Genomic DNA, 26,692 nt, shown 5'->3' with positions numbered 1-26,692 from the left:
ATGTAACCCGAACGTTTCCAAGTCTCCGAGGCTTTTGTCAATGGCTCTTTTACCTGGTATAAATGACAGGTGCGTGTCAGTGGCCAATATATTGTACCCTTACAGCAGAAAACAGGTGAATGCTGCACTTAAATCTCACTTGTCATTTTTTTTTCACCAAGAAAAATTACTGAACATGACAGCTTACATTATTGCTGAATAATAATAATGGTGAAATTGTCTCATGTAAATTCACGGAATGGCTCACCGCTCACGGCAATACACCATGGCGGACTTCTGTCTCCTGAGGGGACGTCCCGAGAACCAATTAAAATACTCAACACCACACTTTGTCCTCTTCAGGATAAATCAAATGTGTCTGTTGTATAAATAAACACTTTCCAGACATCCCCTTACTTCGTGGGGTCCTTAACGCTCCACCTGCTGGATTCTGCCATTTCGCACTCATGAAGCCCAATTCTTTGGTAGCGATATTCAAAGTTAAAACCCATCACCTCTATATAACACATTGGTAAGATTTAATCCCGATCCAGCCGGGTTCTATTATGTATTGACAGTGAATTTTGATCAAACATTTCATTGAAAATAAATGTTTGTGTAAGTTAAATCCTGAATGGACTCATCGTCGTTTGAAATTGGTTTTCTTTTCTTGTTTTGTCCCATTCAGAAATGTACTTAAATATATAGAGAGTTTAGAATGAGTTTGGGAAACGATTTCGTACTGGTGTGAATTTAAGTCGTTTTCGTGTGGCTAGATCTGAGGAATGTTGATATAAACTGATACCCTAATGCCAATGATTGATTATCACTGGTAACAGGTGTTTAAGGGATATGCTACTTTCATTTGTATCTCCTCCTCAGGAGAGTTCCATCCTAATACAACAATCATGGTAATAGTCAAGTAAAGTTTTTCCTTAACATATTATGCTCAATTCACTTTATCTCTAGAAAGAAAGTTTTCCACTTTTTGCAGACAATTGATATGATAACTAAATAATCAAATAACGATATAATAAAACTCCGATAACTCTTAAGTCAAAAGGATCATGGTAGCTCTTTCGAGTTATCGAGACCAACAAAATGTGTCTTCGACTAAGTATGACTTCTTATTATGCTCATTCACTTTATCTCTAAAAAGAAAATTCTCCTCTTTTTGGCAGATATTTGATATCATAAATAAATAATTAAACAACGATATAGTAAAACTCCGATAACTCGAAGTCGATAGGATCATGGTAACACTTCGAGTTATCGAGACCAACAAAATGGGTCTTCGACTAAGTATGATTTCGAATTTCTTAAATTCCATATTCTTTATTACTTTGAACCACGTGCTGTAAATTACTTTAGTATCGCGAGATACAAATTTTCGCGCAACTCTCAATGTTAAGGTCGATCGCAAATTCGAATGCTTCGCGAATAATTGCGTAAAACATACATATTAAAGCACAGACAGTTATTAGTAAGAAACATTAATTGTGAGTTAATGAATTAGCGAATATGTTAAAAATAACAAAGCTGCGAAATATTGTATACGGGAAAACAAAGTGACTTGCAGTGTATATAATGGTTCACCCACAGGCGTTTAACTCTATAGACATTTCCGCTCTCTGTATATGTAATACTAGTAGTACATACATCAAGGATTTATAAGTGACATACATGTATACTATGAAGAGAAAAATGTCTAAAGAGCCAAACGCCTGTGGTTCATTGGTGATACACGAAATAATCTCTGAATGAAATATGACAAACTTACCAAATAGTAAATTAATCAACACGCTCTCCTGTCGTCGGCTCTATCAAGATATTAGATACTACTTTTAATATAAAACATCATATCATATCAACACGTAGACTTATTGTCATCAAGGATTTATAAGACTTATGAACCCTTGTTGTTATTATCCATTTCTCTAATTGCTTCATTTATTTTCATGTACATGATATTTAATATTTGATTTCCCGAAAACGATGTCAATTTTTCAGATAACACTTATGTGTTTTACATGTACATTGGAAGCAAAGCAAGTTGTATATTATCTAGGACCAGTTTAATTAACAGTCTTCAGTTTTAAGAAATACCTTAACTTAAAATTCTTCAACGGAGTTTAGGAAAGTTTTTAACTTAAATTTTATTCCTTGAAGATGCTCTACCGCTGACCAGTAGTATTTTTTCACTATCAAAAACAGGAATAGACGATTTAGTGTTTTTCTTCGGTTACAAAAGTTACTTAGTTTACAACGTTACCACCATTGAAAAAATTGAGCTTCTAATTTTATTTTTTAATTCCGTGGCATTGTATCCTATATGGAATGAACTACTGATTGCGCATGTATCAAAGGCAAAATAAATCTTTCTTTTTTTCTCTCTTTTTTTTTCTTTTGTTAAAGGCACACTACCTTTCCGAAGCGGCTTTTAATTTTTAAAATGGGAATGTAAAACAAGATCTATAATTTTGTAGAGTCTTCAAAATTATTAACTTACCGTTAATACTACATTTATCATCACCTTCTAAACGATTTGATTAAAATAAATAAAATGTTTATTTTCATAACGCGGGTCGTGTTATGTTTTCCGCCGTCGTCCTAAATACCGCGCGGTAGTTGACTATCAGTGCGCCAGACGGCATAACAGCAAATTGACTCTCCACTGTTTTCATATATTTCAAAGGAAATCTTGCATATGTTTGGTGTCGTAACCTTATTTTAGGTCATCGGTATGCATTTTATGATGTTATTAATGTTTTTTAAGAAACCTTCATATTTTGTTCCGAAAAGGTAATGGGTCTTTAATTAGACATATATATACACGATTAAACACCAATTATTGTTCAAGTCAGAATATCATTTATACTCTGTCGGCAGTGGGGCATCTTTAACTTTTGTAATATGTATTTTTCTATGGAGCTTTTTAACCTAAGGAATTCCTTAAAGATAAGGATTCATGATGAAACAAGGACCTTGTGCAAAATATAACTATATGTAATAGATTCCCCTGGTTGTCGAAATTGTAGTCTGTTAGTCCAAAAGTATTCCAAATTCGACAAAATAGATTTTTAAATATAAACTTGAGTTTGGGAAGATTTTGAATGAGGATACACGACCTTGGAAATGGTTTGAAAAAAGTTTACAATTGTTATTCTGTTTACAGTAGGAAGGGAGGTAATTCATTGTAAAATATTTTTGACGATATATTAGAGTTATTTCCCTTTTACTACTAAACCTGTAAGTTTTCTAAGTTCTCCGTCAAAAAATGCAGTTATTTCACTTGAAACAAAACTTAGATCGATGAAATGCATTGCTAGTGTGACCGAACAGGTACATGTTTACGCCGCAAACCATGCTCAAGACCAAGAACGTAGATGAACACTCACTTATAAATCCTTGACAAGACCCATATAATTCATGATTCTTCAAGTTTCTTCGGAGTATCTTCAGCGATCTGAAATTATGATGTGAACATATTAGAAGAATCGGTATCTAGAAGTTATTTCGATTTTTTTCTCGTTGAATTTCAAACATTTTTTTCTCCATTAATATTATAAAGGTACACTTTATCAATAAAAGAGTTTCCTGGAGTGACTTACACCAACAGTTTTAATTTGGTATTTTATAAAGGATTAGATGATATAGGATTTAGGCTAAGGAGAATGCAGGTCCCGAAATTCCTGAAACAAAAGAGCAGACAAAAGTCAAAACTGAAGTGTTTTTCTCCTTATGTAACTTTTAAATGTTCAACTGAAGTCAATATTTGACTTAAAGGCCCAATACCTTTTCGAAGCAAAATTTAAAGGTTTCTTGATAAACATAAATAACATAAGTAAATAAATATCGATGGCCTAAGATGAGGTAACAATACCAAACATATGCAAGATTTCCTGCGTTATATGATAATTGTGGAGATTTATTTCGCTGTTTTGCCGTCTGGCGCAGTGATGGTCAACCATCGGGCGGTTTGAATCTGACACAGATTGTATAGACACAAGTTTAAGATTTTATTTATCACATAACTAGTACCATATATACATATATATGCATCAGGCTTTGATTTTTGTGGCTATGCATAAGCAAGGACGTATAATCCTTGGCATAAACGATAACGAATTGAATTGAATTGAATTGAATCCATTAAAATTCCATAATATTATTTATGGTGTGTTCTCCATTTGCCCACTTTTTAGAGAACAAAGAAAAGTGTTGGTATAAGAGAACAATGGAAAACCAATTATAGTCAGTTCCATATTATGGCCCTGCAGGTAGGGCGTTAGAATTGTACCTGCTGCCCCTATTGCATGATCGTAAAAGGCGACTAAATTTAGGATCTTATCTTTTCTCTTCTTCCTAACTGACTTTATCTTTCCTAATGCCTCCCTTGGTACCGCCTCACTTTTGGCCTTGAGTTGAGCGTTCGCCCCTGTGAGGAAGGCTCTGGGTTCTGTCCCCTGGCCGAGACACACCAAAGTCTATAAAAGTGGTAGTTTCTGCTCCTGCTTAGCGTTCAGCATACAGGGAGTGAGACGACTGGTTCGCCCGTTGTCAGTATAAAAAGGGCAACAGTTCCACTATACAAGAAGACACAACACTAACATACCGCAGTCTCCCAAAACACGCACCTCGCACAACATACACGCAACACACCGCATACATGGGAGGCCGTCCTTAAATGACCATAGCTGTTAATAGGACGTTAATAAATCAAACAAACAAACAAACAAAGTTCCATATTAATTTTTACCTGTGCTTACCTGTGTTCGTTTACCTGAGCTACCTATAGTTTGTCAAAAGTGGAGAAATAGAGAGATACCAATAGGCATGTATACAGTACATCCAAGTTTTAGGAGAATTAAGTGTCAGAAAAAAGTGGGTTTTTTACAAACTGTTGCAATTTCAAGAATTAGTTAAATACAAATATGTGATGTTTATTTTTTATTATTATTAGTAATACACATATTCCACTATCATTATTATAAAGACTTTGTCAAGACAATGCTGCTTGTAATATATATACATGTTGGCATGTGCACTTAAATTATGTAGCTAAAGATCGATATAGAGAATATATCACAAGATACAGTTTAACTCTATAGGATGATACATGTAACAATATACATGTAGATACAAATGTATATTGAACTTGTATCTAATTAACTATACAATATACAGTTGTACATTGTATACCATATAGATCAAACTGTACTGATGTACCGAAATTCCAATTCTTCAGTGACAAAAAAGTCAAACATACTGTATATATATTTGTATGTTAGCCATCGAGAAAATAAAGATATTTTTCATCAAGGGCGATATTTTTTTTGGGAAAATCCAGATGCTCCCTAATATATCACACCAGATATAATTGAATATAATAAATTGAATACCGTATACGTTTTATTCAATATGCAATATTTGGATTCATTGAGATATCTTTTGTTTTAAATGTTACATTGTAATAGCGAAAGTGTAACCCGTAAAACTTACATTTGCATTTGACTTTGTATGATTTGACAAGTAATTATGTCATGTATATACATGTATAATGCACATCCTTCTTATCACACTATAAGCATTTCTACAATTTAAGTTTCTGCAGATTGCAAGTTGTTTGAGAGAATGTGAATGTTATTGAGATTATTGTTTAGCTAGTGATAGTTCGAACACTGATATTTGATAATAAACTATATTTCAGATAGTTCGAACATGTCAAATTATGAACGTAAAAGTAAGATTTTTGTCGGCAAAATGGCTCAACGGCATTCCTAAAAATGACGATATATTGCAGTATAAACATTTCAGTAGAATTGTCAAAAGGTGATTTCTAATGAAAAGAGGCGTAAACATAAACTGTATGATTACATAACTATTTTTTTATAAATTTGTTGAATGTGAATTTTCTTATAAATGCCACTAACGTTTATACATGTATGTATACCTCAATACATGTAGCTCTATATCCAATAAGGTCTGTTTTGATTGAACTACATGTACAACTAGCAAATATAGTTATCATTTATGTGTTCATATGTACATGTACATGTATTTCAATGTAGTTTTATGAACATATGTATACGACGTATATGTTTTTCAAAAAGAGAGAAATGAATTTTGAAGTTTTTGAAGTTAGGACCAAATATTAATTTTACGTTTGATGTGTTAATTATATTTTATTAATATAACAAAAACAAGAACATAACTGACATCACAAAAAGAGTAACAAATTAAAAGATTATTACATGTAATATTATTTCCGTAAGATAAGATAAGATAATTTATTAACGTCTCATCTTAAAAGATTTACAATCACATTAAAACATTGAAAGGTACAAATCTTTAAAAAAAAACACTCTAAGAGTTATGAGAGACTTATCCTAAAAAAGTCAAATTCAAACTTGTTTACATAAAATATATTGTACTTTTCTCTTTAAAATACATTATATATCATACATATAAAGGTACACATATAAATATGAGTAAATATCAATGTATTAAAACATTATACATAAATGATACCCTTATGGGATTAGTACAGGGTAGCCGAGTACAGTATGTATCACAGGTGAAATTCACAGGTAAAAAACAGGTAAATCAGGGATAACTTCTCTGAAATAGACTATAATCCTTGTCACAACATTCTGCTAATTATCAGATTATAAAAAGTGGGCAAATGGAGATACAGTCACGTGCCTTATTTATTTATGATCTATTGTGAGTTGGTTTGTCAATTACCTGTACAACACCGATCACCGTGGGGTGTGTTTAATTACACCTATCCCATAATTAATTAACAGGCTGTTATTTACCTGTCCTTCACAAACAACAGCGGGGTGTAAATCGATTATAGTTTAAAGTTTTGGGTCGGGAGGGGGTGGGGGTTGGCCACAGATTATTTACAATATTTTCAATATCTCTTATTGAAGTGTATATACATGTACATAAAACGATAAAGCTTATAAAATAAAATGACACTAACAAAAATAATAATATTTACATTATATCACGGTAAAAAAACCCGTTATACAATATATATATAGAATGTCTACGAGATTTAGATATAAATCTCTGACAATATATAGCCGTAAAAACGTGGTTAAATTGGGACGGTATTCCTGCCGACGACGTTCTTGAATCCCGATAATTTCAAATGATCTAAATCAAGGATTTATAAGAGAGAAGGATTCGTGACTGTCTCTTTACATTACTAAACACCACGCGAGACGCCGATGAACCGGGAATAAAAACCGTTTTTCTCAACAAATACTTGTCTTATCGAGTCAAACGAAACACCATTGTAAAGTTTATTAAATTTCACGACGTATATTACTTGCTTTAAAGACGGATTATTTAGAGGATATGTCTTAAATTTTCGTTAAAAATAATCGACAGCTCATGAAATGACGGCCCCGCTTCAGAAAGTAAGACGGTAACCCTCGCACCCGCAAGCTACATCAAAGGCTGCGCCGGCGGATATCAAAGGAAAATCAGTCGTCGCCCAACGTCACGGTCAGTGCACAAACACAAAAGCGCCTGCCTTGGACTTCCCCAAAACCCAGTGTGACTTATCCTTCTCATATACGTCCTTGATCTAAATGATATATAATTCAAAATCTTTATGAATCTCTCCATCCTTTTATATCATATAAGAACTTTCAATCTCAAATTGAATGACTTCAGGATGATGATTTTGATACCACAGGGACCTAGCACGAAATTTCTAACCAACAGTATATATATACAAATATGATACTATAATATATGTATACATAAAATGTTGGTTAAAATTTCGTGCCATGTCCCTGTGTTTGATACCGAATTTAATAAGACTGCTCCAGGGATTTTTAATTGAGTTTCACTTATAAATCCTTAGACTGTTCTAAGAGCAAATGATACTTTATATAACGTAAATTTTTAAATTAATTGATTTAATTAAATCTACCACACCGATTACCGACGTGTGCGAGCTTATAATTACTATGTCTACAATCTTAAATTGATATCAAACAAGTTAGATTGATGGTTTATAAATAAATACATAGAATCATCAAGTTGTACTGATTAACCCGATATTATAAGCTAGTTTTATTTTTTAATCTAATTTCGAAATGGATTAATCAAATCAGAAATATCAAGATTATATTATCAAATACCATATGCAATTTCAATAAACAATCGATTCATTTTTTGCGAAAACATGTAATAAATTTTGTTAGATATTAAAATCTTGGAATTTAAATATAAGAGCATATAGTTAATATAACAAAAAAACTCATTAACGGTATGCTTTAGATAAATATCTCTCATTAGATCTACCTGATATTTAGATCTAAATTCTTGCCATTACATAATTATGTCAATGATGAGTTGACATTTCGTTACATTTCTGTTGATTTTATCAGAGATTTAGATAGTTAATTATCTAAATTTCCAATTTTATGTTAGTTACATATTGACACGTATACACGTGTGCAGGTAGTTTCTGATGTGTGACATATGCATTGTACCACATGCGCACAGGGACCTGTGAATATATATCTGATTCTCGACTCCACAACAAAGGTTGATTCGAGAGATAGGTTTAGTGATTTCCTGATGCATTTTACTCAAGCAAATACAAAGAGTAAGCCTTATTTCATATATCTATATATTTTTATCTCTTTTTAGATTATCTGTTTTGCTTGTATTTTCGTAATATCCCATGATACTTCGTTCAAAGATATAGGGGTATTATTTTCTGTTGCACCGTATACTCCCGCCAAAATCTCAGTCCCTGCGGTGCTTGATAGATCCGAAACGAGGCGCGCATCCATTAGTCGATTCGTTCGAGGACATCTTGCTTTGTCGTCTCTTCAATTTACAGGTGGTAAGTGATCAAAAATTCAAATGCTTCGTCGATAAACTCGTATATTAAACACGATACTACTGCCATATAGTGCGTTTTGTATAATACCGAAATTCACCGATGTAAGTGGTATTTTTCTTGCAAGACGAATGGACCCATTTCTTGCACGAGTTGACTTCCTTGTATTGTCCGACGTTTCGGCGTGTTTATGTATTTTCGACCACATTGCCCCCGTCCTGCCCATACTCTGTATTTCGCCACAATAAACGGATGGTGTTTATGTTCATTTGTCCGTTTAAATAACTTGCACATTACACGTAGTTATGTTTCCTGTTTCTGAAACAAACAGTGAAGTGACATGACACCTGCAACTGTGATCCCAATTTTATCTGCAGATCAAATTACTTTATAACTTTGATGGAGATCTTTAAAGAAGTAAAGAATACGTACATATTACTTTGTAAAAATACAATAACAACAACATGATGAACAGCACTTGCTCAATACCATAACTGAGGATAAAGATGTTTTTCACTTACAAAATGAATATTTCCACACCCATTTCAAAATTGTGCTTATAACGTTAAATGATAATCAACATGCAGGATAAATAAATATTCCAATGGTTTCAAACTTCAATAATTAATTAAGGATTAAAGCCTTATGCTTACTTTTGAATTAAATCAAGTAATTAAATTCTACATTAAAGTTCTGCGGATATGTAGATCTATTTTTATTATTTAATTATTACAATTATTTTTATGTATTATTGCAATTATTTTCATTTATTAACTATTGCAATTAAGCCAGATTTAAATTCAGGTTCCTTCAATGACAATTCTGAGTATCATCTGTTATTCTGTATTATATCCCTTTTGAGCTTCCACCACTGAAGACACATTTGGACTCTTCTAGTTCAATTAAGGACAGGAACAGTCTATATTATTGAATTCCAGGGGTGATAGGCTTCAGCTTGCTTCCACAAAAATATGAAAATTTTGGTTTGTCCATCTAGCTATTAGTCCCATTTCTTTTCCTAATGCAATCAAATATACACTGCCAGAAATATACTAACAAATTCATTTAAACTTTTAAGCTTCAACACCTTGATCTTTAGGCTGAAATATTTGATGGAGTTATGGCCCCTTTTGTGATTAAATAAAAACATCACTTTCTTTGCTATTAACCAGTAATAACTAGTTGTAAATTATAAAGTATATAATATACCAAAAATATCACGGTAAAGAAACTTCATAACAAGGTTAAGGAGATTAAATGCATTTATATTTAGGGCTCGGAGCCTCAGTCAAGAATAAGATAAATGAGCATTGTTGTACAAGCTGTCTGACTAAATTGAGGATTTAGATTCTGTGTACATGCTGTAAGTGTTCAAATTTTTATGTTTTAACATATTTCTTCAAATACATGCATGTACAATATTTATTCAATTAACATCATGCATGCTTCAATACAGTATAATTGTGTTTTGTTTTGATTAACAGAAATCTGAATGATAACGCATACCAGTTTCAGCTGAATTGAACAACCAGAACTTAAGGAAATGGAGGTGGAATCAGTTCAAGCTACACCAGAGGTAAGCTGCATTTAAATGAAAGCAAGTTAATGAATTGAAATTATTGAGAAGGCAATGTCTGATATGCTGATTGATGCAGTGTTCAAACACCATAATATTCTGTCTAGATTTTAAACCAAATATTTTCAAAAGTTGTATGCTAGTCTTGCTAGATATTAAATGGGACTAATTCACGTACCACATGATACCCGATAACGCTTGTGCGGGACTATGTTTCTATTGGTGATGGAATGACGACAAATGACGTTATCGCGGGATGACATCATTTCAGCAGTAGATTGAAGAGTTACGCTCCATTACCACTGGAGATACTAGTCCCACACAAACATTATCGGGTATCACGTGGTACGTGATTTAGTCCCATGGAAACAAGATGTTGAAAGTTAGACATGTGCTAGAGTTATAATGTCCCATATATATATATCTTGCGAAATTAATATCGTCCTCCCCTTTTGTACAGGTTTTGGAGCATTGATGATGATAAATCACCTTGTATAAACTGATGATGATGATATTGATGCTGTTAAAGTGTAAGTTTGATGATTAATTTTGTGTGCAGGTGCAGTCTCTGATTGCCAAGGCCTTTGAGGCGAGTGACAATAGTGTTAGTCCAAATGCAGAACAGTACCTGGTTATTCCTCCTGATCATGTTAATGAAGAAGTGTAAGTGATCAATCCTCCTTGGCTGTTTGGTTTGATAAGTCTGAAGTTGTGATGCAGGTAGGAATCTGTTGGGGCTTAGATAATTAAAGGCAAGGGTAAGAAGGTATATTCCCCTCCTCCCTTTTCAGTATAGGTTTCGGAGCAGCGTTGATGGGAGTGTAAACAACCACTGGGTTTTAATTTTTAGCCCACCATCATCAGATGGTGGGCTATTCAAATCGCCTTTCGTCCGTGGTCCATGGGCCTTCTGTCCGTCCTTCCGTCCTTCCGTCCGTCCTTCCTTCCGTCCGTCCTTCCGTCCGTCCGTCCGTTAACAATTCTTGTTACCGCTATTTCTCAGAAAGTACTGAAGGGATCTTGCTCAAATTTTATATGTAGGTTCCCCTAGGACCCTAGTTGTGCATATTGCATTTTGGGACCGATCGCTCAACAAGATGGCCGCCAGGGATTTTGATAGTTAAAGTTTGTTACCGCTATTTCTCAGAAAGTACTGAAGGGATCTTTCTCAAATTTCATATGTAGGTTCCCCTAGGACCCTAGTTGTGCATATTGCATTTTGGGACCGATCGGCTCAACAAGATGGCCGACCAGCGGCCATCTTGGATTTTGATAGTTAAAGTTTGTTACCGCTATTTCTCAGAAAGTACTGAAGGGATCTTTCTCAAATTTCTTATGTAGGTTCCCCTAGGACCCTAGTGTGCATATTGCATTTTGGGATGATCTTCAACAAGATGGCCGCCAGGCGGCCATCTTGGATTTTGATAGTTAAAGTTTGTTACCGCTATTTCTCAGAAAGTACTGAAGGGATCTTTCTCAAATTTCATATGTAGGTTCCCCTAGGACCCTAGTTGTGCATATTGCATTTTGGGACGGATCGCTCAACAAGATGGCCGACCCTCTCCTGGAGCCATCTTGGATTTTTGATAAGAAACTTAAAGTTTGTTACCGCTATTTCTCATAAAGTATTGAAGGGATCTTTCTCAAATTTCATATGTAGGTTCCCGTAGGACCCTAGTTGTGCATATTGCATTTTGGGACTGATCGGTCAACAAGATGGCCGACCAGCCGCCATCTTGGATTTTGATAGTTAAAGTTTGTTACCGCTATTTCTCAGAAAGTATTGACGGGATTTGTTCTCAAATTTCCATATGTAGGTTCCTCTTGGACCCTAGTTCTGCATATTACATTTTGGGACTGATCGGTCAACAAGATGGCCGACAAGCAGCCATCTTGGATTTTGATAGTTAAAGTTTGTTACGGCTATTTCTCAGAAAGTACTGAAGGGATCTTTCTCAAATTTCATATGTAGGTTCCCCTAGGACCCTAGTAGTGCATATTGCATTTTGGGACTGATCAGTCAACAAGATGGCCGACCAGGTAGCCATCTTGGATTTTGATAGTTAAAGTTTGTAACGGCTATTTCTCAAAAGTACTAAAGGGATTGTTCTCAAATTTCATATGTAGGTTCCCCTAGGACCCTAGTAGTGCATATTGCATTTTGGGACTGATCGGTCAACAAGATGGCCGACCAGCCGCCATCTTGGATTTTGATAGTTAAAGTTTGTTACGCTATTTCTCAGAAAGTACTGAAGGGATCTTTCTCAAATTTCATATGTAGGTTCCCCCTAGGACCCTAGTAGTGCATATTGCATTTTGGGGGACTGATCGGTCAACAAGATGGCCGAGCCAGGTAGCCATCTTGGATTTTGATTGTTAAAGTTTGTTACCAGCTATTTCTCAGAAAGCACCGAAGGGATCTTTCTCAAATTTCATATGTAGGTTCCCCTAGGGACCCCCAGTTGTGCATATTGCATTTTGGGACTGATCGGTCAACAAGATGGCCGCCAGGTAGCCATCTTGGATTTTGATAGTTAAAGTTTGTTACCGCTATTTCTCAGAAAGCACTGAAGGGATCTTTCTCAAATTTCATATGTAGGTTCCCCTAGGACCCTAGTTGTGCATATTGCATTTTGGGACTGAATCGCTCAACAAGATGGCCGACCACGCGGTCATCTTGGATTTTGATAGTTAAAGTTTGTTACTGCTATTTCTCAGAAAGTACTGAAGGGATGTGTTCTCGAATTTCATATGTAGGTTCCCCTAGGACCCTAGCTAGTGCATATTGCATTTTGGGACCGATCGCTCAACAAGATGGCCCGACCAGCCGCCATCTTGGATTTTGATAGTTAAAGTTTGTTACCGCTATTTCTCAGAAAGCACTGAAGGGATCTTTCTCAAATTTCATATGTAGGTTCCCCTAGGACCCCAGTTGTGCATATTGCATTTTGGGACTGATCGGTCAACAAGATGGCCGACCAGCGTAGCCATCTTGGATTTTGATAGTTAAAGTTTGTTACCGCTATTTCTCAGAAAGTACTGAAGGGATCTTTCTCAAATTTCATATGTAGGTTCCCCTAGGACCCTAGTTGTGCATATTGCATTTTGGGACCGATCGCTCAACAATATGGCGACCGGTCCCATCTTGGATTTTGATAGATAAAGTTTGTTACCGCTATTTCTCAGAAAGTATTGAAGGGATTGTTCTCAAATTTCAATAGAGGTAGGTTCCTCTAAAGTTCTGCATATTACATTTTGGGACGATCGTCAAAATTTCCTCTACTTCCTTGACATGATGATATCAAAGTTTGTACACTTTTCTCATAGATTAATGTATTGTTCTCAAATTTCTGTAGTTCACCCTTTACAAAAGATTGTTTTGCGATCGTTTGTTCAATTAAAAAAAGCTACAAAAATATAGAATTATAAGTTACATCAATAGAAGATCTGTAGATGTTTGAATTGATATTTTTATGTTTCTGCTGTTAATCGTCCTTTTGATATAGGGTGGTGTAGTGGTTAAGCCACTCACCTTTCACCTAGCCGGCCGGGGTTCGATCCCCGGATCGGATGTGGAAAGGTTAGGGGTCACCTGCCCGATCACGTGGGTTTTCTCCGGGCACACTAAGATCCCTCGCGCGCTTACATCCGGGCCATCGAGAGTGAATTTGCATAAGTTGTATAACTTGTTTCGTAATCGATGTAAAAATAAATAAAGTTTATATTATAATCATTGTTTAATTAATTTTAATTTACATGCAGGATTGTGATTGATACTACGAACACTGATGCACATCATATCACCCGTTTCAAAGTCGCATCTGCAGGGAGCCAATCGTCAAAAGAGAAAGCTACAGCAGTACAGTCATTAGAGCAACCAACACCAATGGAATGTACTTCATCTTTATTAACTAGACAAAGTGGCCACAAGGAAATGGCTGCAGCGTCTTCAATCGTAGCTATGCAGTAAGTCTTGGACTATGGATCTAGTGCCTCTATAATAAAACTAATTCATTTAAGTTTTATACCTGTATTTTCTACTATTTCCAAACAAGATTTTGAAATATCCAAATTAGCGAAATGAAATTTTATAGTAATCACTTTGTCTGTCAATCCTTCACGAGCTTTCCTTGAAAACCAATCAGCTTATTAGTTTTGTACCCCTCGTAACGAAGTTAAGGTGGGATATACTGGAATCGGGTTGTCCATCTGTCTGTCTGTTTGTATGTCGGTCTGTAGACACTTTGTCAGGCAAACGTCTCCTAAACTATCTGACAGATTTAGATAAAATTTGGAACACAGAACCCTGACATAAAGGGAAGTAAGTTGAGTAAACCAGGGTTCTGCAATGTCCCCTATAAATGGAGTTGTCACTAAATTTTAAGAGCTGAGCATTTTCCTGAACATAAATAAATAATCTTCTCCGCAAGTTTGCTTGCATAAGTTTGGCTGATGAATTGTGCTTTAGAAAACTATAAGAAATTGGTTTTCGTTAAGAAGATAAATGCAGTGATTCTGTTCATTACTTCCTTATTAGATCCTCTTCAGAATCCAAGCCGTTAACATTTGAGGTAATTGATTCAGCTTCCCAGCGGGGCCTCCCTAAACTGATGGACAGCATGGGATACGGCTACACACTACGTCGTACATCCAAGGTCAACGCGAGGTCAAAAAGAGCTAAGGTAGGCCAGCATATTTAACCACGTCCTGGACAGGCTAGGGGTTACTCTCATTATACACTGTATATCTACCCCTGGATTGTGTCATTGTCAAACTAATTAAAGACATTTCAGGAGAAAAAAAACTGACCGGTTACAGGCCTACATTAACTTCCTTTGAAAATTACAGAAAGGGAAGGTGAAATTTAAAATCATACACTACCATTTTTGGATTCATTTGATGTACATTAATGGATCAATCTCAACTGTTGTCTCACACAGGGCCTTCAGGTTTGCTATGGTATATGTTATGTAGTAACCTGTGGCCCATTTGGAAAGGGACATAACTTATCTTCAAAATGGTGATCCTCAAATATAATCAAAGTTACAGTAATTTTCATGGCTAAACACATTTCAAAAGCTGGTGTCGACCTTGAGAAAAGATTCAGTGAAGTTGAGTTCATAAGATTTGCTCTTATAATATAGCATGCTTCATATCAACAACATTAGTCCTATTGATTTTTGGTGATAGAAGTGTCACCAGTACATATTGGTCTTGCACATCCCGAAACAGAAATGTTGACTGCATAAGGTGGAAGTCTGGTGTTTTTAGACCCATATACTGCCTACACTAAATTCATCCACTTTCTAATGTATCGGTAATCTAGTTTCCTTTACAAAGAAGCCGTAATTGTTACCATAATAGTCTTAATTTGTTGCATATTTTGAAAATATAAGTGATCATGATTTCAACCCTTCTAAATTGAAAAATCTAACAAGCTTTCGTTATCTAGATGATTTTGAGAAACTTTCCAAAGTAATTGACTGACAAAACCCTTTCCTAAATGATTATTTTTGCAAATATTTTTGATAAATTGATATTATTAAAGTTTTGTTTTCTGTTAAAGGGGAAAGGTCAGTTCATACGACGATACTGGCGATGTGCTGTGAGAGGAAAGCAGTTCAGTTGTAGTGCCGCTGTCACACAGGACGGAGACGACATTTTTATCCGTAACGATCACGAACATGGACACTTGCCTAAACCAGACAGCATCACCCAAGTCAAGCTAAAAAAACAGGTAATAGGAAAGAAAGAAATCTAGATAATAAAAGCTTAAGAAGTTTGGAGAACATATCTTAGCTTTTGACCATCAAAGTGTCATAACTATTTCTCTAAAATTCTGGTCGGATCTTTCTGAAGTTTCTTCGTTTACCATATTTTCGCAGAACATATCCATACTTAAATTTCACATATCTGTCCAAATGATCGACATAGTCATTCTATGCCTATTCTTTTTAAGAATGATGGGAAAACTTATTGTAGACATGAAGCCATCTTGTTTTTTGAGTCAAACTCAAAGTTGGTTACTGCTATATACTCTTGATGTGTAGCTATCCTCATGATATCAAATGTTTCAAAGGAAGAGAAACAAGATAACAAAAAATAGTCCCTAAAATTTCAATGATGTAAATCATTAAATTTGTGCCAAAATTCCTCTGGGATTTCTAAATTCTGTATTTTGGTAACTATTTGTCAATGTAGTGATAAGCATTAATACCTATATAATCATTTAGATTTTTTCAGAAGTAATCCAAAGACAAGTAGTTTCCTTTTTTGACAGAAATGGTCCAGATGATTATTTCTATAATATTAAGGTTACAATTGATTGGTTTTTAACACAGATAAAGATGATGGCCAAACAGAATTCTGTGGACACGAGTCCTGCTCTCGTGAATTCCGTACTTCTGGAGAACGCAGACGGAGAAGAAGTGGAGTGTAACCGTGCATTCCACGCCAACCTGGTGAGGGCAGCCAACCGTATCAGGGAAAAAATGAAAGATAAAGTGGATTACACTGTAAGTTTTACTTCATTTTACTTCTCTATTTATTGAACGATGATGAGACTTTTCAAAGGCTAATTAACATGTATAGGAGTGATTCCTAGACTGCACTACCGGTATGCATTTGTGTAGTGATTGCAAGTCTTTGGATACTGTGATAAGTTCCTGTGTGACAGGACTGTACTTGGTCTATCAGAGACAAACAGGTACTGAGGTAGCTTAGTTGGTAGTGTATTCAAGTTCAACAGGTGTTCAGAGGTCCTGATCCCGATCTGTTGGCTTAAGTTGCACCCAACTAACTACCTATGTCAGTTGTATAGGGTCTTGTGTGTCTTCATTGAAGAGAGTAGAAAGGAAAGAGGAGTGAGTGGGATTTTGAGAAAGGAGGGAGGAGTGTAACAGGGTTTTGAGAAAGGAAGGGGGGATGTAGTGGGACTAAACTTAGTCAGTTCTCAGCTACCAAGTAGTTTCATTTTGTAGTGTCTGGTGTTTCCTAATTCAAGTTCTAATCTGACCATTTTTCTCTTAGAATCTTTGTAAATTGTCAGTTGATTCCATGATCTTTATAATCAGAATACAGTAAACCTTACTACTTTTAGATAAGTTTTAGATTAGGCGTATCTCAATAGTGATTAGAATTCAGCAAAAATGATCGTCACAAAATAGTTAATTTATGGGAATGCTGTATAGTATAACCTTTATGACTTAGAATTGGGAAACCAAATTGTCTTGAAAATGAACATATGATTGATCATGTGAAGATGTTTGTATCTAACAGGTGGAAATGGTACTGCAAAATGTTTACCAGTATTTCTTGAATGAGGACAGAGCTGGAACAGTAACAAACCTGAACAACCCATTGAAGAGATTAAGTGAAGCCTCAGGTTGGTTCTAGGTCAAAATTTAAAAGAAAGAAAAAAGAACATTTTTAAAAAACCCAAGACGATGATATTTAAAGCAAATTTTGAGTTATCAAAATATAATTCCGCCAAAAAGTTCTGTTACATATGTTAAAGTGAATAGTCGGGCAAAGAAAACCAGTCTAAATGCGTTCATTGGCCTTCCAAAAGTTCTCACATATTAATACGACGGCCAAGTTCTGCTTAGTTTCCCAGTTCTGACCATTAAAGTAAAGAAAAGTTGAAAGCATTGAAAGCGAGGCTGCGTGGAAATGTAACCACGGACATAGTGAGCCGGGAGGACCTTTTAGAATTTCCATACTTTAAATTAATTTCTTCGTACGCAGACAGATTTTGACGAGAGATTTTATTTTTCCATTTCATAAGAAATTATACTGGATACATTCACACCATTTTTACCGACTTTAGCCATCCTTGCCCGACTGTTCACTTTAAAAGTTTCTAGCAATTTATCTCCGAGAGAACTTGAGAAAAACAATTAATGAGTTAGAGAAGATGAATAATATATACTGATTCCTGTATTGATAATGTTAACATATTTCTGTACTATATGTATACTGTATCTAATAGTAACACTGCATGTGTAACAGAATTTTTAGAGGGCAGTGTATTTTAGGTATTAATTATTACCCCTGCTGCCCACAAAGACAATGAATGAGTTTCCGTTCTCCACTGTAAAAGTAGAAAAATATTTGTGATGTTGAAATTTTTGCTTTTGGTAAATTTTCGCTTTAAATATATTTACACGTAATTTAGACATGTGAATAATTTAGACTATAGACGTACAGTGCTAAAATTGTCACACTGCAAACCATTTGAAAACTGACTAACCAAAAATATCAACTCACAAAAATATACAGGTTTACAGTATGTCTGTAATAATGATTAAAAAAATAATTGTTTTATCCTTTGTATTTTTAGGTATGCCTCTACGCCAGGTGAAGAAACGATTGGGTATCACAAATCAAAACGAAATAGCTATCAAACGTAAGTATAATATGTTACTTATTATTTGTCCCCATGTAAAACCGAGGAGATATGGGCTAGCTGATACATAATCCGAATAAAAAAAGAAAGTAACACACCGACAATTGAAAAAACCAAAAAAAAACCCAAACAAATTAAAGTAAAGTTTAAAATTATATTATAGAGAAAATACTAAAAAAAAACAATCTCTGCTTTTATACACCAACAAACAAGAAAGAAAAAAAAGTTAAATATAATTATAAACCAATTTGTTGCCCCACAATGAGGGGTTGTTCAGAACCCCAGGTTTTCTTCATCAAAACTTTAAAATTGCTCAGTTTCCGTTTGCGTATATCAAAAAACTATATATTGTTTAACGTCCTGTTATTGAAATATCGGGTATTCAGGTTGTGGGTATATATTGTTTAAAATCCTGTACTTGAAATACTGGGTATTCAGGTTGTGGGTATATATTGTTTAAAATCCTGTTATTGAAATACTGGGTATTCAGGTTGTGGGTATATATTGTTTAAAATCCTGTTATTGAAATACTGGGTATTCAGGTTGTGGGTATATATTGTTTAAAATCCTGTTATTGAAATACTGGATATTCAGGTTGTGGTTATATATTGTTTAAAATCCTGTTATTGAAATACCGGGTATACAGGTTGTGGGTATATATTGTTTAAAATCCTGTAATTGAAATACTGGGTATTCAGGTTGTGGGTATATATTGTTTAAAATCCTGTAATTGAAATACTGGGTATACAGGTTGTGGGTATATATTGTTTAACATCCTGTAATTGAAATACGGGGTATACAGGTTGTGGGTATGTATTGTTTAACATCCTGTAATTGAAATACTGGGTATACAGGTTGTGGGTATGTAGTGTTTAACATTCTGTAATTGAAATACTGGGTATTCAGGTTGTGGGTATGTAGTGTTTAACATCCTGTAATTGAAATACTGGGTATACAGGTTGTGGGTATGTATTGTTTAACATCCTGTAATTGAAATACTGGGTATACAGGTTGTGGGTATGTAGTGTTTAACATTCTGTAATTGAAATACTGGGTATACAGGTTGTGGGTATGTAGTGTTTGACATCCTGTAATTGAAATACTGGGTATACAGGTTGTGGGTATATATTGTTTAACATCCTGTAATTGAAATACCGGGTATACAGGTTGTGGGTATGTAGTGTTTAACATTCTGTAATTGAAATACTGGGTATTCAGGTTGTGGGTATATATTGTTAAACATTCTGTAATTGAAATACTGGGTATTCAGGTTGTGGGTATATATTGTTTAACATCCTGTAATTGAAATACTGGGTATTCAGGTTGTGGGTATGTATTGTTTAACATCCTGTAATTGAAATACTGGGTATACAGGTTGTGGGTATGTATTGTTTAACATCCTGTAATTGAAATACTGGGTATACAGGTTGTGGGTATGTAGTGTTTAACATTCTGTAATTGAAATACTGGGTATACAGGTTGTGGGTATGTAGTGTTTGACATCCTGTAATTGAAATACTGGGTATACAGGTTGTGGGTATATATTGTTTAACATCCTGTAATTGAAATACTGGGTATACAGGTTGTGGGTATGTATTGTTTAACATCCTGTAATTGAAATACTGGGTATTCAGGTTGTGGGTATGTAGTGTTTAACATCCTGTAATTGAAATACCGGGTATACAGGTTGTGGGTATTTATTGTTTAACATCCTGTAATTGAAATACTGGGTATACAGGTTGTGGGTATGTATTGTTTAACATCATGTAATTGAAATATTCAGGTTGTGTTGGAGGAGAGTACAAATCACCGGCTAAAATAGCTGAACTACAGGCCAAGGAGGCGATGGGAGATATTATCAATGAACTAGAGCAGAAGAACATCCACATCACATCAGAGAATCTAATGACTGCGTTTAAACTCAAACACCCTGAAATCAACATTACCAGCGCTCTTCTCGCGAAGACTCTTCGTGGCCTCGGATATCAGTAAGTTTGTGACCTGGGTTACTGTATGGTATTAAATATTGGGGTGTAACTTCGTGGTTTGGACCTATGATAGCATTTTGTGGATAGAAATATATAGCAACAATACTATGTAAACAAAATTTGTTGTTTTATATTCATGGTTTCACAGCAACCACACATATGAATATTTGTGAAGTTTAATATTAACAGCCCATTCTCAGATATATATTTCAAACCCTTAATGAATACAAATGAATTGATAAAGTGTTATACTGATTCTTCACAAAATTGGAATCAACGCAAAACTTTTTCATTTATACACATGCAATTGTTAAAAAAGAAAAAGTAGTGAGGCACAAAAAAGCAATATTTAGTCACCCCAAAAGTGATGTTTAGTCACCGAAAGTGATATTTAGTCACCCCGAAAGTGAATTTAGTCACCACAAAAGTGATATTTAGTCACCAGAAGGTCACCTCGAAAGTGATATTTAGTCACCTCGAAGTGAATTTAGTCACCCGAAAGTGATATTTAGTCACTCGAAAGTGATATTTAGTCACCTCGAAAGTGATATTTAGTCACCTCGAAAGTGATATTTAGTCACCACAAAAGTGATATTTAGTCACCACAAAAGTGATATTTAGTCACCACGAAAGTGATATTTAGTCACCACGAAAGTGATATTTAGTCACCACAAAGTGATATTTAGTCACCACGAAAGTGATATTTAGTCACCACGAAAGTGATATTTAGTCACCACGAAATTAGTGATATTTAGTCACCATGAAAGTGATATTTAGTCACCACGAAAGTGATATTTAGACACCATGAAAGTGATATTTAGTCACCATGAAAGTGATATTTAGTCACCATGAAAGTGATATTTAGTCACCATCACGAAAGTGATATTTAGTCACCATGAAAAGTGATATTTAGTCACACCAAAAGTGATATTTAGTCACCATATTTCGAAAGTGATATTTAGTCACCCCAAAAGTGATATTTAGTCACCACCATGAAAATACACTACTTCATTGAGCACTGTAGGTGTGAAATGCAATTGTCACTTTTGAAATGTCCACAATTTAGTTCATCATAATGGCTAAAGACATCAATTTTGATCATACTGAATGGTTAGCCACTCCAGTGACTATACCCGTTGACTTGTGCCTAACCTGAAAAGCTTTGTTTTACAGAACCAAGAGTACAAAGGTATGGGATATTGCTCTGGACAAAAAAATGGTAAGTTGGAAATAAAATGCAATAAAAAGATGAGATAAGGTTGTGCTTTAATTTACAGTATGTGGCTTTAGTATTGTGATATACCTCGAAAATACATGATGTCTTGTTTAATATATTTTGTACAATATGATATACCGCAGTCTCCCAAAACACACCCACACTTAAATCAAGCAGCACACTACATACATGGGAGGCCATCCATACAGGACCCTGGCTGTTAATAGGACGTTAATTTGATCAAACAAACAAATCACTATACCTTGATCTACTTACCTACACAATCTTTTACCAACTGTCTACTTGCCAAAACCTCTCTCATCTCCAGTGTGCTAGAATATGAGCTAAAACTGTAACATATCTTCATATAAACCCAGAGAAAATTTTACTGTTGACCTATGGTCAGTACCTTGCAACTGCCCTATGTGGGTTTTGAAATGGAAACACAGAGGTAGATGGATAAATGAATGTCGATTGATTGGACTTGATAAATCACAAAAATGAACCAAAATAAATACCAAGGAAATTATTTTATATTGTATCGGGAAGCAAAAATTCATATTTTGATTATATAAGTTATCTGGTAAATATCAGTAATACATGATGATTTCATCTTGCAGTATGACTTACTTAAATGATTTTATGATGTTACAGGAAGAGGATGTAAAGCCAGATATCTCGGCCCTTAACAGATCCAGATGAGTTCCCATTGACAGGACCATTTTACAGACGGTTCTTGATGTAGATGAGTTCCCATTGACAGGACCATTTTACAGACGGCTCTTGGTCTAGATGAGTCCTCTTTGACAGGACTATTTTACAGACGGCTCATGGGCATTACAAACTGATGTGTGGACCAACCACCAATTGGTTTGTACACCATTGGTATTTTGAGCAACAGAACAATATTTCCAAATGTGACTGGTGCTGATAGAACTCTCACTGAGAGAGAATTCAAAGAATCGTGAAGGACCCAGGACTTTGTTACAAAAGTCTTCATTTGAGAACAGAAATCTGGCGTTTTTTTTTCAAATCTTTATATAGTCAAACCAATCTGTAAACAGCACGCAAATGAACAATGGCCTTTGTAATCAGTTGGTCTTTATACATGGTCAAATTGTGATGAAATTGGCCATTTGGGACCCTAGAAAAAGTGGTCTTATTAAGCAGGTGGTCTTTATACAGAGGTGGTCACTAAGGCAGGTTTGACTGTGCGGTTATGCGTGAATGATTCTTATGCATATAACAAATTCTGATATTGCTAATACATTCTTGCCAAAATATGTGTATATTTGTTATCAAGTGCCCTATCATTAGCTGACACATTATACTTGTGACTTAAAGCTTATGTTCATTCCAGAATGCAGTAGTGGAAATACTTTGATCACATTTAAAATATACTGGAAAAGTTTTTGCATGATAACATATTGGTACTTTTCTATTTATACCTGGCTTTTGATCTTGATATCACAATGTGACATAATATATGATCATGCATTATCTGACCACAGGTGTACAATTTTGTCCAATGTAAATGTGACTGAAAAATCTAGATGTCAAAAAGATTTGGTTTATTGTCGTGATTTCACCAAAATCCTGCTGACAGTTATTTTAAATTCTTTTTCCTATTTTTCCAGTAATTATATAACTGTACTAATCTCTTGTTTTGAGAAATCCTTTGAAAGCAGTTTTAAATATCTACTTTATAAATACTAGTATCAATTAAGACAATTGATTGGTTTATACTGGCATGACATGGTATTTTGAATCATGGTATATTGTCTCTGGGGTCAGTACATTCTGATACAGTGGCACAGTACGTATCAGATTAGTCTTTTTGAAAACTTGCTTTATATCATTTGAGTAAGGTTTATTATAACAATATGTTACAATCCAAAGACAGTGCTTACATGTGAAGTCAATTCTCTGACTTCAGTGATTTTTCTTGATTGTTGATTTGTGTAAAGATGTATATTAAAAAGTCACCGTTGTTTTATGTTGTATGCTTATTGACTGCTGTTTCTGTTTTTGCAGTCAATACTGATGCGAATATGTTGTTGATGTAATGTAAATACATGTACAGTAAAATGTTATCCCAAAAAGACATTGTTAAAGTTACCAGATAATGTATGAATTTTAACCGAAAAAGAATCTTCATGTAGTGGGATTGGACTGTGCAGATTGTCGTTTAGTGTTGGGATGTCCCAACATCGAGCTGCAGTCCAAGCCTAACTCGATTTGCCCTCTTCTACTTCTAGAATATAAATTCTGTTCACCTGATTGTAGCTCTTCTACTTCTGGAAGCTCTTCCGTCTATAGGCTGGAAGATCTTCTCTTCTTAGAAGAGCGCAAATCGAGTTGAGCTCAGATCACTACAATCTGATTAAAATCAGCTGTTTGATACCCCTAACTTCGTGCTCCGCTACGATGTTTGTAGCTGAGTTAGCAGAGTATCAAACAGCTGATTTTAATCAGATTGTGACCACTACTTTTTCTCCTCTTCTGTTACATTCAATTTGATTATATTGTATATAATTATGCCATAGCTCTTCTGACAATATTCTGTCCCGAATCCGTTTGTCAGCAAATTTTATTCAAGAAAATCTTTAAAGGTTTTATAGATATCCTTATACCTGGTAGTTTTATCAAATGTTTGTTCTACATCTTAAACAATTTATGGAAAATATTTGAAAAAATGTCAATGTAAAAAGGTCTTGGAGGGCTTGTCAAGAGTTCTAGTCAAAATAATTTGTGCTCCATCCTTCATCACCTTTCAATTACCAGGGGATTTATAGCGTCAACATATATTTGACAAGGATTCCAACAATTGATTGTCAGTTATAGTCTCACCCTTCATTTCTCCCACTTTTGTAACATTCTTTCAAAATGAAAGATAATGGGCATGGTTTATAAACAAACAACATTGAATCTATGTACATTGTACATTAATGTACATTAGAAAAAAAATTGAAATTGAAATTGTTTTATTTATTTATCATTCTGTTCCTAATTTTCTTGACAAATGAATTTTAAAAATAATAATGCTGTTTTATTTGAACATTTTTAGTTTAAAAGAGTTTCTATAAACCCGATGACCATGTGATGAACTCGACCTGAAGGTGTTACACGAGTTTGTACTTTGTCTTGGGAACTCCACTTCAAAATTTTTCCCACCTTTTCATCATTATCTTTATACAATGGTGAAATTTTCAAATAGCCAACAATTAAGTGTTTAACTAAAATTATATTTGTCTGATATTATGAAATGTAAATTATAGCTGTTTACTTTTATTGCAAATAATTATTCTACCATCAGTTGAAGTCATTTTGGCAAAACAATTTCTGCACATAAAAAAAACCCTAATTATAGCTGTATAATATGAACCGGCAGAAACACTGTTAACTGTAGGAATTAAAGTTCAAAGGAGTTTGGCCTTGACCTACAAATGCCAAGGAATCACTAGTAATATATTTGAGATAACAATTTTGATATTTGAATTCTTTATTTCATTCGAGTGTTAAAAGCTTTTAGAGTACATGTATGTAGAAATTCCCCGGTATGTGTTTCAAAAGCAGGATGTCAATAGATGTGTGCCTATAAATATGATAATGAATCATGTTGTCGTTTTATTTTGTTTGTAATAAGTAAGGACCTTTTTGGTTGGTTTTATGAGATTCAGTGATTATGATGTAGATCATTATGAGATGGTGGCTCTGGTATTGTACGTTACATACTCTGTTATTGCTGTATATAGTTATACAGATAAGTACAGTTATAATAAACTCATATAAAACAAATTCTGTGCTCTTTGGTTTTTAGCTCAGCTGCTTGAAGGCTAAATGCCCTTTTTGCATGACGCATTGTATATCCGTTTGTCAATTAATTTTCCTTTAAATGATTTCTTCTCCATAACCATTTAGCTCAGAGGAATGATATTGCACCTGTAAAATGTTTGATTGAAGGGCGTTCCATGTTTGTTCAAATTACTGACCTTGACCTTGATCATCAATCAAGGTCACAGGGGTCAAAAAGGCTAAAATCTTTCAATAACTTAATGTCAATTACTAGAGACCTCATATTGGGCATGTGGTATGTTGGGATGAATGACCTTGACATTCATACAAAATCATGGGTCAATTAAGCTGATTCTTGTCAATGACAAAGAGGTCTAATAGCATGGGCCAGTTTCGTTCAAAACAATTGATTCAACCGTTTGTTAAAGTCAACATTTCAAGTATAAATCCTGACGGACTTGCAGTTTTTGATACAGGTCTGTGAGGACTTTGTCAAGGCTCGTCTGAAAATAAAATAAAATCACCAGATCCATCTTTAATATATAAACGAACAACTAGGTTCATCCAGTCAAACCATATAATGGAAAACGACCCTGACATTAGGTCTCTGGCATGCTGGGATAAAAGTTCAAATTTTGTTAAAAGGAATGGCCTTGACCTTCATTTAATGTTGGTTTGATAAAGCATGGACAAATCTCAGATTTACTATCTTGTGTCTATAATATTCAACAGGTATTGGGCGGGTGATTCAGGCCTGTTATTGTTGTCAATCAAAGGCAGCAATTATGTCAACATTTCGTTATATATTGAATGCTAATGGTTTTGGTATGAATATCCATTAAATTTATTGATGAAG

At 34.6% G+C, this 26,692-nt stretch overlaps 1 protein-coding gene across 2 annotated transcripts; it reads left to right on the top strand.

The window, feature by feature from the left end:
• Nucleotides 1–8,738: 8,738 nt before the first annotated feature.
• LOC138336130 (uncharacterized) lies at nt 8,739–25,839 on the top strand. 2 transcript variants are annotated; one of them, XM_069285445.1, is made up of 12 exons: nt 8,739–8,857; nt 10,339–10,430; nt 10,990–11,093; nt 14,193–14,396; nt 14,968–15,112; nt 15,997–16,167; nt 16,772–16,945; nt 17,709–17,814; nt 18,772–18,837; nt 20,621–20,825; nt 21,999–22,044; nt 22,696–25,839. In XM_069285445.1, exons 2-12 carry the CDS (start codon nt 10,398–10,400, stop codon nt 22,741–22,743), a joined length of 1,302 nt encoding a protein of 433 aa, XP_069141546.1. In that variant the 5' UTR covers nt 8,739–8,857; nt 10,339–10,397; the 3' UTR covers nt 22,744–25,839. The 2 variants fall into 2 exon arrangements, with proteins under 2 accessions (XP_069141546.1, XP_069141547.1); XM_069285446.1 differs by lacking the exon at nt 8,739–8,857 and adding an exon at nt 9,090–9,271.
• Nucleotides 25,840–26,692: the final 853 nt, after the last annotated feature.

This window comes from Argopecten irradians, chromosome 12 (assembly GCF_041381155.1).
Source record: "Argopecten irradians isolate NY chromosome 12, Ai_NY, whole genome shotgun sequence".
NCBI classification, from domain to species: Eukaryota; Metazoa; Mollusca; class Bivalvia; order Pectinida; family Pectinidae; genus Argopecten; species Argopecten irradians.
The sequence above is the reverse complement of the archived record's forward strand: the minus strand, read 5'-3'. Positions and strand labels throughout refer to the sequence as shown.

Bases quoted from the DNA above. Each gene is read 5' to 3' on its own strand.
- LOC138336130 (XM_069285445.1), top strand. From the start codon at position 10,398: ATGGAGGTGGAATCAGTTCAAGCTACACCAGAG. The intron at 15,113-15,996 runs GTAGGCCAGCAT...TTTCTGTTAAAG, and splicing joins CGAGGTCAAAAAGAGCTAAG to GGGAAAGGTCAGTTCATACG. The intron at 16,946-17,708 runs GTAAGTTTTACT...TGTATCTAACAG, and splicing joins AAGATAAAGTGGATTACACT to GTGGAAATGGTACTGCAAAA.